The sequence below is a fragment of the Sceloporus undulatus genome, chromosome 2, assembly GCF_019175285.1.
Source record: "Sceloporus undulatus isolate JIND9_A2432 ecotype Alabama chromosome 2, SceUnd_v1.1, whole genome shotgun sequence".
NCBI lineage: Eukaryota > Metazoa > Chordata > Lepidosauria > Squamata > Phrynosomatidae > Sceloporus > Sceloporus undulatus.
The window spans coordinates 160,694,413-160,710,226 of NC_056523.1; the positions used below are offsets into that span (position 1 = coordinate 160,694,413).

At 41.9% G+C, this 15,814-nt stretch overlaps 1 protein-coding gene across 4 annotated transcripts in view; it reads right to left on the bottom strand.

Moving 5' to 3' along the window:
- Positions 1-12,524, bottom strand: part of RHOT1 (ras homolog family member T1) — a 54,798-nt gene extending 42,274 nt beyond the window's left edge. For 2 of the 4 annotated variants that reach the window (XM_042453650.1, XM_042453649.1), the window contains exon 1: positions 12,265-12,523. In XM_042453650.1, coding sequence (XP_042309584.1) covers positions 12,265-12,301 — 37 coding nt within the window. In that variant the 5' untranslated portion in view covers positions 12,302-12,523. Of the gene's footprint in view, positions 1-12,264 lie in introns of all 4 variants that reach the window. The other 2 variants (XM_042453648.1, XM_042453651.1) reach the window with 2 other exon arrangements.
- Positions 12,525-15,814: the final 3,290 nt, after the last annotated feature.

The window sequence follows — 15,814 nt, forward strand, 5'->3', positions numbered from 1 at the left end:
TTATACAATTTCTATAAACACAAGCCTTATTACTGGCAGAGATTGTGGGCCATTGTGAAATCAGAATCTAATTGCTACTGATACACAGTAAATCTTCAGTGCAGACAAGCTTTGTTTCAAGAAAAGAAGCACAGCTTCTTAAAATGACAAATTTAACGAGACTGAGGCATGTCTACACAGGACATTAAAACAGGTTCCCTCCTCCCCCGGACCTCACCATGACCTGTCCAGTTCCACACTGAATCCAGGCCACCCCTGTCTTAAAGCAAATTTAAAAACTTACCTTTTGCTCCGGATTTTCCAGGAAAATCTGGAGCGATGCCAGGTGGTTGTTTACACAGCATCCTGTTGTGCCATCCAGCACTGCTGCCACTGGCACAAATTGTTCCCTCTGAGGTCATGAGGCATCCAGCCATGTGTTCCACACCAGGGGCCTTGTTTGTGGCCTCAGAGAGCAACTCACGTGATACTGAATGGTACAGCAGTACATGCGTGAAGACAGCTACGTAGCATCAACCTGTAGTAACCAGGTAACTGAGGGGGCGGTTTCTGGGCAGCTTCGCGGCCAGAATACTCTGGGAGGAGCCAAGAGTATTCTGGCAGGTGTAGACCTACTCTAAGACCAATGGAACATTTCTACAAACGTCTCTTCTCTTTTAAACAACTTTAGTACACTTCACACAATCAGGGCATCAGAGATGAAAAACAATTAGGAAAGAAGAAAAAAACAAGAGCATAAAACAGGAGTGGGCAGTGTATTGGGTGCAGGAGCCACACCACTGCAATTTGGGGTTATTTTCCACCTGGAAATGAAAACAAATCACTTTCGATTTTCATTCCCAAGCACCCCCTCTCCCCTGCTCCAGAACAGGACATTTCTCTGGTGGATTGCTTTGGTTTCTTGGGGTGATGATGGAGCAAGCCAAGACACTGCACAATTTCTGCATGATTTTCACAGATCATACAAATCATGAAATCCAGTTCTCTCTAGCTATCTTAATATGGGAGAAAACACACAAAAAAACTTTCCAGCCTATTTTAGCTATATATAGTTACCATATTTTATCACATTCGCTTAGTGCTAAGTTTGTCTTTAATGTCAGACTGCCAGTAAATATACTGGATTATACTGTCACAGCTTCACAGTACTTTTATCAGCTGTACCTATGTCAAAGCTTGACAAATCCCTTCAAAGCATCTATGCCAGTGTTTCCCAAACTTTGGTCTTCCAGATGTTTGGGACCTCAGCTCCCAGAATTTCTGATTATTGGACAAACTGGCCAGGGTTTCTGGGAGTTGAAATACAAAACACTCCGAGAACCGAAGTTTGGGAAACACTGATCTATGCAATGTGCAGAATTCTTCCTTCTCCTAGGAAGCCTGCTTTTGCCAACACAGTTGCATGATTCAATATTTGGACCCAACCCATTATACTTTTTGCATAAATTGCAGTAACCTATTATGGGTTATGTAACTTGCTATCAGAAGTTTACTTGTGTATATTCTTGACCACTGGATGATTTGGGAGCTTATAAATCACATGAAAAATAAAGTTTACAAAATATCATTTTTGTTACAACATTACAAAAACCATAACTTCAGAGTAACAAAAAAAAAAAAAAAGGGGGGGGGGGGGAGAAAATGTTCTGAAGGTATTTCTATGCAGATATCACCAGCTCAATGTATTTTTGATTTCTTTTTAAAGGGTAGGATTCGTCCTCTGGTGTCTTTCCTTCAGAGAACAAACTATACTATACCCCTATATCTCCTCTCTCAACTGCTTATCCTAATAATAGCTACTTGGGCATTATGCCTTGCAGACTTCTTTCTACAAGGGCTGTATCACATCCATCCCCATTCACACACTTTTTTACACTTCCCTGCACTTTCCTCTCAACTATTTCCAGTCTTTCTTCCAAAAATCTATTTTCTCTCTTTATTAAGGAGTGGGATAGGGGAGACCCCATTTCCTCAAGCCACTGCCAGATTTGTTCCCCTTCCCAGAGCTTCAAATTTACTTCCAATGATGTTCTGAGAGACCTGTGTTGAACCAGAAAGTAGAAAATTCACAAATACGAGGAAGATAGTTTTTAAAGTAGCTCAATATTTTAAACTACAAGAGAATGAGATTATTATATGCATGCCCTAGAAAATCTGCCACATTTTTAGAAAAGAGCATGAGTCACTGATTTTATTCATTTCTTTTTGTTACAAAGGTATGTAAAGCAAAACAGAAAGATCACAGGGCTTTTTTTAATTTAAGAAAGTCTTATGTAGATGAACATTAAATGTGCCTGTAAAAAATATTATATATTAAGAGACGAGAAACTATCTTTTGCCCAAGAGTCAAACTGTTTGTGTGGAAACCTATTAAGGGTCTTTCCTCCGCATTATAAACACCTTTCCATTCCTCCCACCCTCCACAAACACAACTAGAACAGAGATGTTGGGGGTTTGTCAAATGCCTGTTACAGTCTTCATCTGACTAACAGCTAGCTTTCCACACCAATGAGAAGTCGGTTGTTCATAGACAGAATCATGGAAACTGAGCATGACAAGTCTTCCAATGTCCTGCTGTTAGTCCTTTTGGCATTAGCCTACCTGCTCTCTAATATACTAGCACAGTTTCTAGGAATCCTGTTTCAGCAAAATCCAGCAACATATAAAGGCAAGCAAATATAACATCCAGCCATGAAGTCCAGTGAGATTGTATATTGTAAACTATCTGAGCTGACAAATTATGTTACATATTGTAGTCCCACAATATGACATTACATCCCAACTGGGAACAACTACAGCTAATTTTCAAGAAGGCAGGACATCAAATAAGACATGGAATTCATCTGTATGCTAACAGTAATCTCTATCAAGAGCACAAACGCCTTCTTGTGGGGAGCAATCATAGCAGTCTACTTTAAGTATAAACCTTCTGAACTTGCCCAAAGCTATGTCTCCAATATAAATACCAATCATTCGCTGGTACAACATGTGTGCATGGATCACATCTACCAAAACTTCCCTATCATACCTGTCAAGTATACTAGGAACAGAATCAGGTATGTTACTGTAAGGGGGAAGATGGTAGCCTGCCATCTGCTTCCTCTAATTGCTTCCTGACTCGTTTTTTGCTGAAGCACTACCATAGTAATAGAATCCAAAGATATCGTCATGTTGCCTGTAAAATCAGTATGTAAAGGGATTTTGTAGCCCCTTTGAGAAAGAAGTTAGCAGCATAAGCTTTCTTAGACTTCAGTCTACTTCCTCAGATGCATTCGGTGGAGTGGAAAACCAGACGCTGACTTATGACTACAAGTGACTTATATAGGTCTGCCCCTGGCTTTCCACTCCACCAAATGCATCTGATGAAGTAGACTGAAGTCTAGAAAAAGCTCATGCTGCCAACATCTTTCTTTCAGTTAGTCTCAAAGGTGCTACAAGACCTCTTTACATACTATTCTAACCAGGTTTAGGACTGTACATTTCCTCAAACTGCTGCTTTATACAAAATTTATCGATGCTGAAAAATAGCCACCAGTTGCTTGCATTCTCAGGAGCAGATCCAGAAAGAGATCCAGTATTGTGTAAGGCTTCCATTTTGCTTCAAGCCCCTGAAAGACTAACTCTCCATACATCTGCTCTGAGGAATCCTCCTATGCTCTGGAACAGACCTGGGAGAGGAGAGGGAATCATCACCATCCTATTTCAATAACTAAAGCAGGAGCTGCTAATTAGACATAATCTGTCCTAATATAGACAGTGTTCCTTTACACCTTACATTGGTTTGGGTGGAGATTCCAATGCTTGCAGACTGAGGCAACTTATTTGTTTATACAGTATAATAAATTGTTTTGGAATGCTTCATTAAAGTTTGAGCTGAGCTGCAACGTGGCACTATCTAAAACCCTTACTGTTATTTTTATTTTGGAACACTTCTGCTTGAAGAGCACAGAGCTATAGTTAGATCTCTTAAACCTGAACTGACCCTTTATTAGTCTGATTTTATTTTAATACTCAAACACCACACTTCAGTATATGTCAGTTTTCCTCCACACAGGAACAAGATGGTGTTCAATGTTCAATTTTGATGTATGGAATTTTGACGTTTCTCCGCAAATTATTCATTTGATTTCTTTTTTCCTCAGTTCTACCAAAGCCAAGGCTTCACTGTCAATCCTTCTTGCAAAGGCCCCTGAAAGTAAACCAAGGGTTAAGCATCTGAGGACCATACTGGAAAAGAGAACATTCTCTCCTTAGCAAAGGTAACTTATACCCACATGAAGCTCTTTTACAAAAAAGCTTTTTGTGCTTCTTTGGCACTGGACAGGAATATACTCTTTAATACTCGCACATGTTAGGGTACAGACTGAAGTAGATCAAGTCTGAGAAATCTTATGTCTGAAAAGTGCTACAAGATATTCAAGGACCAGATGCCCTTGAAATTCACCTGATCCATACGGAGTGTTATTCTCAGACAAAGGGCCTTTGTGAGATATGGGCATAACCACTGAAATAAAAAGGCTGCTGTCTGAACAGGAAACTCAAAAGACCTCTTATGGCTGAAGCTTGTTGTTAGAAATAGTCATGCTGTTCATAGTATGTTTGATATTGACAACTTTACAACATGAAGTGAGGCACCTTAAAAATGGATGAGTTACCCAGATGACGTGTAAACTCTCTTGGCCTTATTTTTCTTTCCATCTTATCTAGGAAAGGGAACATGAATTTGGCATTTGTATTTCAAATACAATAAAGGAAGCAGTATGCCTCACTTGTACAATACTAGACTGGGGTTTTTTTAGTCAATCAAAACAAGCAGGGGAAGATAAAAAATAATTCCTGTTATGAAAATTATAAAGAGCATAAAATAAGAGAATTCATAAAATAAAATCAATATACAAACAAAATAACTTGAGCATATGTGATGTCCAACAACAGTTATACAGTGAAGATTAATTCTCTATATATAGGCTTGCCATATCCCGCCTGGGGGCGGGACTTTCCCAGTTTGGGGCAGGGCCACATGGTCCCGCCCTGGTTTGGCCCCCCCCCCCGGCCCCCCCCCCCCCCAGCAAGGCCCTGAAGGCAGCTCCAGCCCTCCCCATGGCTGTGTGCCACCCTCCCCGCCTGGCTTAGCCTAGAGAGCAGGTCTTCAAGACATCTGCCACTCAGAGCTCTTGCCAGCCCACCTGATATATATACCCTGCAAGAGGCCTTACTTTCCAGGTTACAGTGAGCAAAGAAAAAAAGGCCATCAATCGTTCCTGTTTCCCTGGGAGTCTAAATGCCTCCTCTTTTCAATGTCTACCACTCAGTATTGTTGTAATTCTTTATCACAGGGTTGTTTTTGAGGCCCTAAACACCTTTACTTGTAATATGCACATTTCTCCCGAAGCTGACCAATGGGAAAGAAGCAATCAGCCCTCCTCCACTTGGGTTAGTTTTCAATGGCTTGGTGAAGGAAGAGATTTTGCCTTGCAAGTTGCTGGTAAATAATAGAAGGCTTTGGGGTAGCAAAAGGCTGCAGAAATAGTTTGACTCCCCCCTTAAACATCCATGGCTCAGTGCTATGGTATTCTGGGAATTGTAGTTTCTTGTGGCACCAGAGCTCTTTTGACAAAAGGAGCCTGAATAATCCACAGAGGAGGCGTTGCCTGGGGGCAGAGCCTCTTGCCAGCAGTCTTCGGTGGAAGAGAGGAGGCTGATGGTCCTGGCCACTTCCCTTGGCTCCCTCCCTCCTCCTCCTCCTCTCAGAGTAGTCACAGCCAAGATGAGCTTCTCATTCACTCTCCCTGGCTTTTCTCTCTCCCCCCCCCTGCACTTTGAGACCCCTTTAACTGCCAAAGCTCAATGCTCTGGAATTCTGGTGTCTGTGAGGCATTTGGCCTTCTCTGTCAGAGAGCTCTGGTGCCACAATAAACTACAATTCCCAGGATTCCATAGCACTGAGCCCTGGCAGTCCAAGCAGTGTGTTTTGGACACAGAGATCCTCCAAATGAATCCAGTCCCTAGCTTTTATATCTCTCACACACACTGCAGGAATAATAACCCACTTTGAGACTGCTTTAACTCAGTGCTAGGGAATCCTGGGAATGCTAGTGTTTGGGAGACATTGAGACTTCTCTGTCAGTAATGGCTCTGAGGCCACAATAGACTACAATTCCCAGGATTCCCCAGCACTGAGCAGTCTCAAACTGGACCATTTCCTCAGTGTGGATGCACCTGGGGAGGAATTCTGGGCACTGCAGTTCAACTACGTTTGGAGGGTTATGGGACTCCCTGTCAGAGATAGCTCTGGGGCCACAGTGTACTACAATTCCCAGCATTCCCCAGCACTAACCCAGGACAGTTAAGTCACTCTCAAACTGGATTATTTCCTCAGTGTGGATGCAGCTTTGGTGAGGAACTCTGGGCATTTCAGTCCAGCATTGTTTTATTTCTGCAGTGCATTTTGGATTAGAGACAAGGTGACCAGGCATCCTCCTCCTTTTCCAGGACATGTCCTCTATTTGGATCATGGCTAAGAAGCATGGATTTATAATTACATGGGTGTTTTTAGCTTTTATTTTTGGCCATGTCCTACATTTTTTTGCTTGGGTGCCCTACATTTTGGGGTGAGGGCATTGGTCACCTTGGTCAGAGAGCTTTCCAGGGGTTAACTGCCATTCTGCTGTGGTGCTGGAACAAACCACCATTCCCAGAATTCCATAGCATTCAGCCGAGGCAGTTAAAGTGGTCTCAAACCAGATGATTTCTCCAGTGTAGATGCAGCCCAAGCCTTTTGCCTCTCTTATGCCTGAGATTTCAAAGCCCAGCCTTGGCACCACAACAAACTACAAATCCCAGGATTCCATAGGATGGAGTAATGAGAGTGAAAGCAGTGTGGCAGCAGCCTAAGTGTGCTTAATGCAGTTCTTAAGATGGTGCACCTCTTGCCTACAGAGTCTCACAAGACTTTTTTGTTTAACAACTTGTACCCATTAACTCCATTTCATGTCTCCTTTATTTAGTGGGGTGGAATACAGACAAAACAAGTCAAAATGAAGAAAAACCAAAGTCTCTTGACCAAAGGGTTTGGTTGTGGAATAAGCCTCTGAAATAGGCAAGAGGCAATGTTAAAATAAAGCCATGTTCAACGCTCAAATGTGCTGTTTGGAATGGGGAGAGGGGGGTGGCCAGAAAGGGAAGTACATTTCCGTGATCTGTCTACGAATAATGTCAAAATGTCCTCCATTTTGATCATGCCTAAGAAACATGCATTTATATTAACATTTCTAAAAAAGCCTCAATTTTTTGCGTGTCCTCCATTTTTATAAAATGTGTCCTCCATTTGAAAATGTTGTCCTGCATTTGTCCTACATTTGTCCCGGTTTGGAGGTCCTCACTTATGGCAACCCTATCTATATAGCATGACCCCTGTATCTACAGGGGATCCATACATTCCCAGACTTAACATGGAAATGTGAAAGCACAGACAATAGTAAATCCTATTGAAATGAATGACTTCTGGTGTAAGTTGACCACAAAGTCATGCTGGAGAATCTAGAGATTCCTAGATAGAACATCTCTCTAGGCATTTGTAGGTGCTCTAGCACAACTCTATGGTCAACTTCTGCTGGGAGCATACCAGGGAATCATGCTGGAGGACCTAGAAAATGCCTAGAGAAAACTTTTTTTCCTAGACATAGGTAAGTAAAACATAACCCATGGGGGTCGTAATCAATATTACACAAGCAGCTAAATAATCAACATTAAAGTAAACCTAAAGGTCCATGATGCAAACAGATGTTATTAAAAAAAATACTGTTCATTCAAAATTTATAGCCAGCAAATTCAACCATTGTACAGTCTTCAAAACATGTGTCCTTTAACAGTTATGATGAGAAGTTAAACAAGCTTTAATGAGGAACTTATGGTGGCCCATGGTGAGGAATTGAACAAAAATAATGAAGAGCTAATGACAATTATTTCCAAAACTATGATTTTTAAAAAACTTGCATAAATAAAAACATTTTTTACTTGTCAGCAAAAGGGGGGGGGGGGGGCAGCCTGGCCTCTAGTGAAAGGGAGTTCCTAAGGGTGGAAGCAGCCACAAAGAAGGCTCTCTTTCGTGTCCTCATCAGGCGAGGCTGTAATAGCGGCCTAACCAAGAGAAATCAGCTATTCAACTCCTGTCCAAAAACTTCGGGGAAAACTCTGAAGAGAAACTGTACAAAGCCTTGCTTAGAGAAAAGTTATCTATATAAATGTTTACATCAAGAAGAGTTTACTGAGCCAAAGCTTTATAAAGACAGCAATCTCCAGCCTCACTGAAAACACCACTTGCTCTTTATCCCTTTCCCTATCACCCTGTGTTCGTCTTGTGGCACATCTTTTTTAGACTGTAAACCTGAGGATTGGTTATCTGCTTTGAGTACCTTTTTGGCTGAAGAGTGAAATAAAAATGTTATAAACGATTTTATTTGTTTATTTGATTTATATCCCACCTTTCTCTCAACACAGGATTCAAGATGGCTAAAGAAACAAAATAACTGTCACTGAAATGGAGAATATGCCTCTCATAATATAGGGTATTTCTAATACTGTTTGCAAGAATGGTAATGTATATGTTTTGAAGGAGTGTTTTTTTAGACCAAGGCAAACAAAAAATACAAGTGAAATTAAAGAGCATGCACACTTGTTAAGAAAACAGTGTGCTACTTCCTCTAATAAATATAGTTTAACAGTACCTATGCTGCATTTTCATGTTAGGATCCTAAATGTTGCCATTGCTCTTTACTTCACTTAAGTCTGCATCTTTGCTAGTACCTGGAAATCAGTGTAAGATTATCTTAAGCTATATTTACATGTGTTCTTGAGCCCACAAAACATGAATTTAAATAAATATATCTGTGGGCATAGTGTAATACGCTCGTATCCAGTAAATACTTTCAGAATCTCAAGTCTCTTAATCATGACAGCAGACAATTTCCAATCAGACATATTGTGGGCAATGTAAGAGTTGGGGAAAGAGAAAGAATGCCTGCATGCTGTGAACGTTAATTTGACAATGCAAACAACACTGAAAATGTAACTTGCAGCAGTGCCAGTTTTGTTTTTTGTTTTCATATACTGTACAATGAAAACCAATAAAGCTGGTTTGACCAGTCCATGGCAGAACATATGAGTGAAGATGTATATTGATGATCATGAAAGCTCTGGGCTTTTAAAATCAGCTTTAAGATACTTTTGTGTTTGGTATAGCATTGCATTCAGAATATGTTACAAAAAATTAATAAGAAGCATTCAAAAGGATATGCCTTGGGTCTCCCTAGTGCATTACTATGTATGATGTTGCTCCTGGCCTTTAAAAACCAGACTAACTGCTACCTCCCAGAGGGCATTCTCTGCAATTGCTCCCAAACTATGGAACGGCCTGTCGGACGAGATCCGTCAAATTGCCAGCTTAGACAGCTTTAAAAGATCCGGCAGGCCTTTCCTGAATAAAAGTGCCCGGCCACAGAATGACTGCCCCCACATCATGTATCAGCCCACCACTCTGTCCTCATATTTATTTATTTTATTTTTTTGGTGTTTTTAATAGATATTTTAATTGTACATGTTTAATCCTGTTTTAAGGAGGGGAATTTGGGACATAATTTTGTAAATGTGGATTTGAATATGTTGTGAGCTGCTTTGATTGTCTTGTAACAGAAAAGTGGGATATAAATAAAAGTTTTATTATTATTATTATTATTATTATTATTATTATTATTATTTATAGTGTATGTTCTATATTTTCTTTATTGGAACTCAGCAGACACTTCAATCAAAAGGCAAACCTAATGTTTTCAATCACCTAATGATATCGCACATTACAATACATTTAAGTGCACAGCAAAGCCGGTAGGTTACAGCAAAACATGCATAGAAATGATGGTAATTGTGAGCTAGATATCCTATCAGAGAGGCTCAAGAATTAAGTAAACAGTTTACCTTGTGTCTATGCTGCCTTCTGAACACTCTTTGCAGTCTTAAAGTATGCAAGCTTATAAATACCCCAGAGTGAATAACTACCGATTCTGTACTTACAGTATAGATCTCTTCCGCACTTCTAGACTTTAATCCAGAGTGAGTCAACATTTTAGCCAGGTATCAACCGTTAGAGTAGGTTAAAACGGCATTTAAGCAACAGTTAGAACAATATATTCTTCAAAGCTACCAATAATCTTCAGGAGAGGAGTGCCTGCACACTGTGCAGAATTGCACCTGTCTGGGCTCCTCAGAGGAATACATCACAAAGTAAAAGTAGTTGGCTTGCATTAACAGCAAGAACATAAAAAGAGATGAGCTGACATTCAAAAAAGATGGAAAAAATTTCTACGTTAGTAGGAGCTTTCCAGCTTTTGTAGATATTAACCTATTTCCTCAGATGCAGTGGCAGAGTGCTCTCATTTTGTCACTTCATCTGAGAAAGAGAACTATGATCCAAAACACACTGCAGAAATAATCCAATTTGAGTCCACTTTCACTGTCCGTGCTCAATGCTAGGGAATTGTGGGAACTGTAGTTTTGTGAGACATTTAGCCTTCTCTGTCAGAGAGCTCTGGTGCCACAATAAACTACAATTTCCAGGATTCCCTAGGACTGAGCCAGGGCAGTGAAAGTGGTCTCAAACTGGATTTTTTCCTGGAGTGTGTTTTGGACCTATGTCCACAAAATGTCCATGCTAAAACATAATAAAAAGCTTACAGAATAATTGAATCTTAAGAGTGGGAAGGGGCTGCCATGTTACAATATAAAATCCCTTACTCTTAAAGGTCCAGCTAGACTCCTCCCCCCATCATGAGTATTTTGGCTCATGATATGGCCAAGATACAACTAAACTGTTCCCTTGGCTTCTAGAGTTCGGGGCTGCTCTGCTCTCTTGTTCTCAAATTCCCTCAAGCTGACCCTGACTCATGGCGGCCCTGTGGATGCAGCATCTCCAAGTCTCCCTGCTCTTCTCAAGTACTGTAGATGGATGCCTGTGCCCTCCCTGATTGAGTCTATCCACCTGGCCTGTGGCCTCTCTCTCCCTCTTTTTTCTACTACCTTTCCTAGCATTACTGTCTTATCTAATGATCCATGCCTTCTCATGATGTGGCCAAAGTACAACAGCCTTAATTTGATCATCTTGGCTTCCAGGAATCTGTTCAAGGACCCATTTCTTTATCCTTCTGGCCACCCATGGGATCCTCAGCACTATAGCATGTTGTGGGGGGGGGGGTTTGGGGCTATGAGGCCGTGCTCGAGAGATGTTTCGCCAGCAACCATGGCTGGCATCTTCAGGAATAAAGCTCTTCTTGAACACGGCCTCATAGCCCAACCCCCCCCCCCAAAAAAAACCCCTATGGATGCTGACCATGAAGGCCTTCGACTTCCCATCCTCAGCACTCTTCTCTGAAACCTCATCTCGAATGAATCCAAAGGCATAGCTGTGTGAGTCTGCAGAGATATTGTAGCCTCTTTGAGACTGACTGAAAGAAAGAAATTGGCAGCATGTGCTTTCCTAGACTCCAGTCTACTTCCTCAGATGTATATGTGCCTACGAAATCTCATGCTTCCAAGCTCTTTCTTCTAGTTAGTCTCAAAGGTGATGCAGGATCTCTCTATGTACTGACTCTATAGACTAACATGGTTTCCCTTAGCCTCCCCCTGGGGCTGAGAATTCAAAGATAAGTCTGCAGAATCAGTCTATATAGAGACCTTGTAGCCTCTTTGAGACTACTGTAACTGGAAAAAAGAAGCTGGCAGCAGGAGCTTTCCTGGACTTCAGCCCACTTCCTCAGGTGCGTAGTATTAGTATTAGTATTATCCAAAGAGACAGCCATGTTAGTGTATGGAATCAGTCTGCAGAGAGACCTAGTAGCCCCTTTGAGACGGAGCGAAGCACAGAAGTTGGCTTTTGAAGCTTCTGTAGACTTGAGCCCCCTTCCTCAGATGCTCTTGGTCGCTACAAGACCTCTCTCCAGACTTCCCCTGAGCCTGAGAACTCACAGATATGGAATCAGCCTGTAGATTAGACAGATCGTGTGGCCCCCTTGAGACTCACTGGAAGGAAGGAAGGAAGACGTTGGCATCAGGGGCTTTGCTAGACCACAGCCTCCTTCCTTTTGGTGGAGTGGGGGCCAGGGACAGACATGGGATGCCTTCCCTCCTCCTCCTCCTCCCTCAGCTCCCCTTGTGTCAAAACACACCCCCCACGTGCTCTGCCTGCTGCTCCCAGGGCCTCTCTCTCTCACTCACGTTCTCCCACCAGCAGGATCCTGACGTCCTTCTTCATGGCCTCTCCCTCCGGGGCCCGGGGCCCGATCACATCAGGGCGGCGGCTTGGGCCTGCTGCGCCTGCCTTCCTAGTCGCAACCTTTCCCCGGCGCCGACCATAGAGAGGAGCGGCTAGAGTGCCCCCGCACCCACATCACTTTCCGGGGCTATTTCGGCGCCGCTCTAGCTCCCTCGCCGTCGCTCTATGGTGAAAGACTGGCCGACCGGACGGAGGGGCATTTTGGGTAATTGGGTCGAACGAAACCGGAAGCGGCCTCCCTCGCGCCCTTTCGTACCGGAAGTGGGCGTGGCTAGCGCTGTGGTTGAAGTGGAAAATAGTCGACAGCCGTTTGTTGAAGTGTTTTATCTGAGGGTCAAAACACACACTGCAAAATTAACAGAGAGTGACGCCGCTTTAACTGTCATGGCTCAATGTTATGGAATTCTGGGAGCTGCAGTTTTGTGACATTCAAACTATAAATCCCAGGATTCCCTAGCACTGAGCTGGGACAGTTAAAATGGTGTCAAATTGGATTATTTCTACAGTGCGGATGCTGCCTCAAACTGTCCTGGCTCCATTCTATGGAATCCTGGGATTTGTAGTTTGCTGTGGCACTATGACTGACAGCAGAGGCTAAAGATATCATGAAACTACAATTCCCAGAATTCCACAGCATTGAGCCCATGGCAGTTAAAGATACGTCAAACTGTATTAATTCTGCAGTGCAGATGCAGCCTGCGTCTTACTACTCATCAAAAGCCACAGAGACTAAATTTTGGTAACAGAAAAATTTATTTGAATTAGAAAATAATGGAGATGAAAGAGTTGATATGAATTTTGTACCTGAGTTTATTTATATGTATGTCTTTGTATGTTGAGTATTTTATGTTGGTTTATAATAAAAAAAAATAAAAGCACAGAGCTACTCACACTTTTCTTGTGTTTGCTGGCATCTTCATTTCACACTGGCAAAGAGTCAAGAATTATAGTGAGCCTTGGGGCAAGTGAACGGAGTGGCATAGAGACAGTGGTCCCTGTCCTGCATGTCCATACACATTGTTGGATTGCAACCACCAGAACCATTCAGCATCATAGAATCCTAGAGTTGGAAAAGACCACAAGGACCCTCCAGTCCAATCCCATTCTGCCATGCAGGAAATCCAAATCAAAGCATACCCAACAGATGTCCATCCAGCCTCTGCTTAAAGACCTCTAAGGAAGGAGACTACACTACACTCCGAGGGAGTTTGTTCCACTGTTGAACAGCCCTTACTGCCAGGAGGTTCCTCCTAATGTTGAGCTGGAATCTCTTTTCCTGCAGCTTGCATTCATCCCATTGCTTCAGGTCCTAGTCTCTGGAACAGCAGAAAACAAGCTTGCTCCCTCCTCAATATGACATCCCTTCAAGTATTTAAACAGGGATATCATAGAACCTCTTAATCTTCTCTTCTCAGGCTAAACATCCCCAGCTCCCTAAGTCGTTCCTTGTAGGGCATGGTTTCCAGATCCTTCACCATTTTAGTTGCCCTCCTTTGGACATGCTCCAGTTTCTCCACATTCTTTTCAAATTGTGCCCAGATGGAGTGAGAAACAATACAGTGAAGAGTATAAAAGAAATGAAAGAATGACAGATTCAATTGAGGAAGAAGCATCTGAAAATGAACCTACAGTCTTAGAAAGTGAAATCGAAGATACACTCAAGACACTTGGGTAAAATAAATCACCAGGAACAGATGGCATACCAATAGACCTGTTTCAAGTAAAACAGACGGAATCCCCTCAAATTCTAAGTCTGTCAACAGATGGAAAACAAAACAAATGGCCCACTGATTGGAAAAGCTCAGTACCATGTGCCTGCATCATACGCAGGCGCGCTTGAAGCAGCTTTCAGCATATGCTGAAAGCTGAATGTAAAGAAGGGGTGGCGTGTCCCATAGGGAACAATGGGGCGTGGGTGCTGCCACGCTGCCACATGCACAAGCCCCATTCATTTAAATGGGGTTCTAGCATAGGTTGAATTTGCTTTACGCGGGGGAGTCCAGAACGGATCCATAAAGTAAGGGCGCACTATATGCTCCAGTCTCCAAGAAAGGGGACACCAGGGATTGCAGTAACCACCCTACCACAGCATTAATTTATCATGCAAGATGTTCAGAAATCTACGCTAATGACTTTTACCATATGTGGAGTAAGCTGGAATCAGAAGAGGAAGAGGCATGAGAGATCATATGGTAAACAAACATTAATTAATGAAGCGCAGTAAAAGCTTTTTTAAAAGTCACCTGTTCTTTAGATTATAGCGAAGCCTTTGATTGTGTAGAACTAGAGCATGAAAAAGCTATGAGTCCCTCTTAAAGAGATGGATGTACCACAAATTGGTTATCCTAATCCATAACCTGAACTGAGAACAAGAGGGCACTGAGGAATTGGCAGGAGGGTCAGGCAAGGCTGCATTTCATCACCCTGTCTGTTTAACTTGTATGGTGAATGTATCGTATGCAAAACTGGATTAGATTATGAGGAAGGTATATCAGTGATTTTAGATATGCAGATGACACCATACTTATGAGTACAAAACAGCAAAAACTTGAAATGACTACGAAGAAAGTAAAGAAAAGTCAAAGGCAGGCTTACAGTTTAACATTAACAAAAATAATAACCACGGATGATTTACATAACTTTGTAAATCAAACAGTGAGAACACTGAGATAGTGAAATATTTCCTAAAGCTTGACTCAGTCATTAATCAAATGGGGACTCCAGTCAATAAATCAGAAGACGACGAGGGCCCTGTCTGTATGGGCCAGGATACTCCATGGGATACTCCTGGTAAACAGGAATAATCAACTATAGGAGAAACTCAGGTTTAGAAAACAGATGTGATGCAAACATATTTATATTAAGCGCACAAGTACAGGATGTCTACACATGCCTCGTGCCCCCTGACATCACTTCCATTGCCCTCTACACATGGAAGAACAGTGGAAAATTAGGGTTCTCAATCATGTGGAGACACAGATTCTCCACTCCATATTGTTACCCTTCATGTGTACGAAGTGGAAATAGTGGGGGTATGGTTAGTGCACTCTTTCTGGTAAATTCAGAAAATAAACTCGTATCATGCTTAAAAAGAGAGAGAATCAGCTATGCAAGACTGTATTACTATCCAATGGCTGTTTGTTAATAGCGACTGTTAAAGCAAATTAAAGCAAGTTATAATAATCACTTGACAGATTCCAGGCATTTGATGAAGTTAGGTGTTCAAATATAAATGTTCTTTAAAAAAAAACTTTTTAAAACTCTTAAAAAAAACTAGTTCGTTTTTAAGGTGGTATAAGATTTTTGTTGTTTCTATTAATTTAAATCTCATCTCAAATGCAATCCTAGGCATATCATCCAAACATCACTCTCACAAAGTTTTAACAGGGCTTTATTCTAAGTAATCTTTTAAAGGATTGCAGCCAGGTTGAAGGGAAGGCACCATTCCCTCTATTTTCAGTCCCCACAACAACTCATAGTGCTGGGAGTACT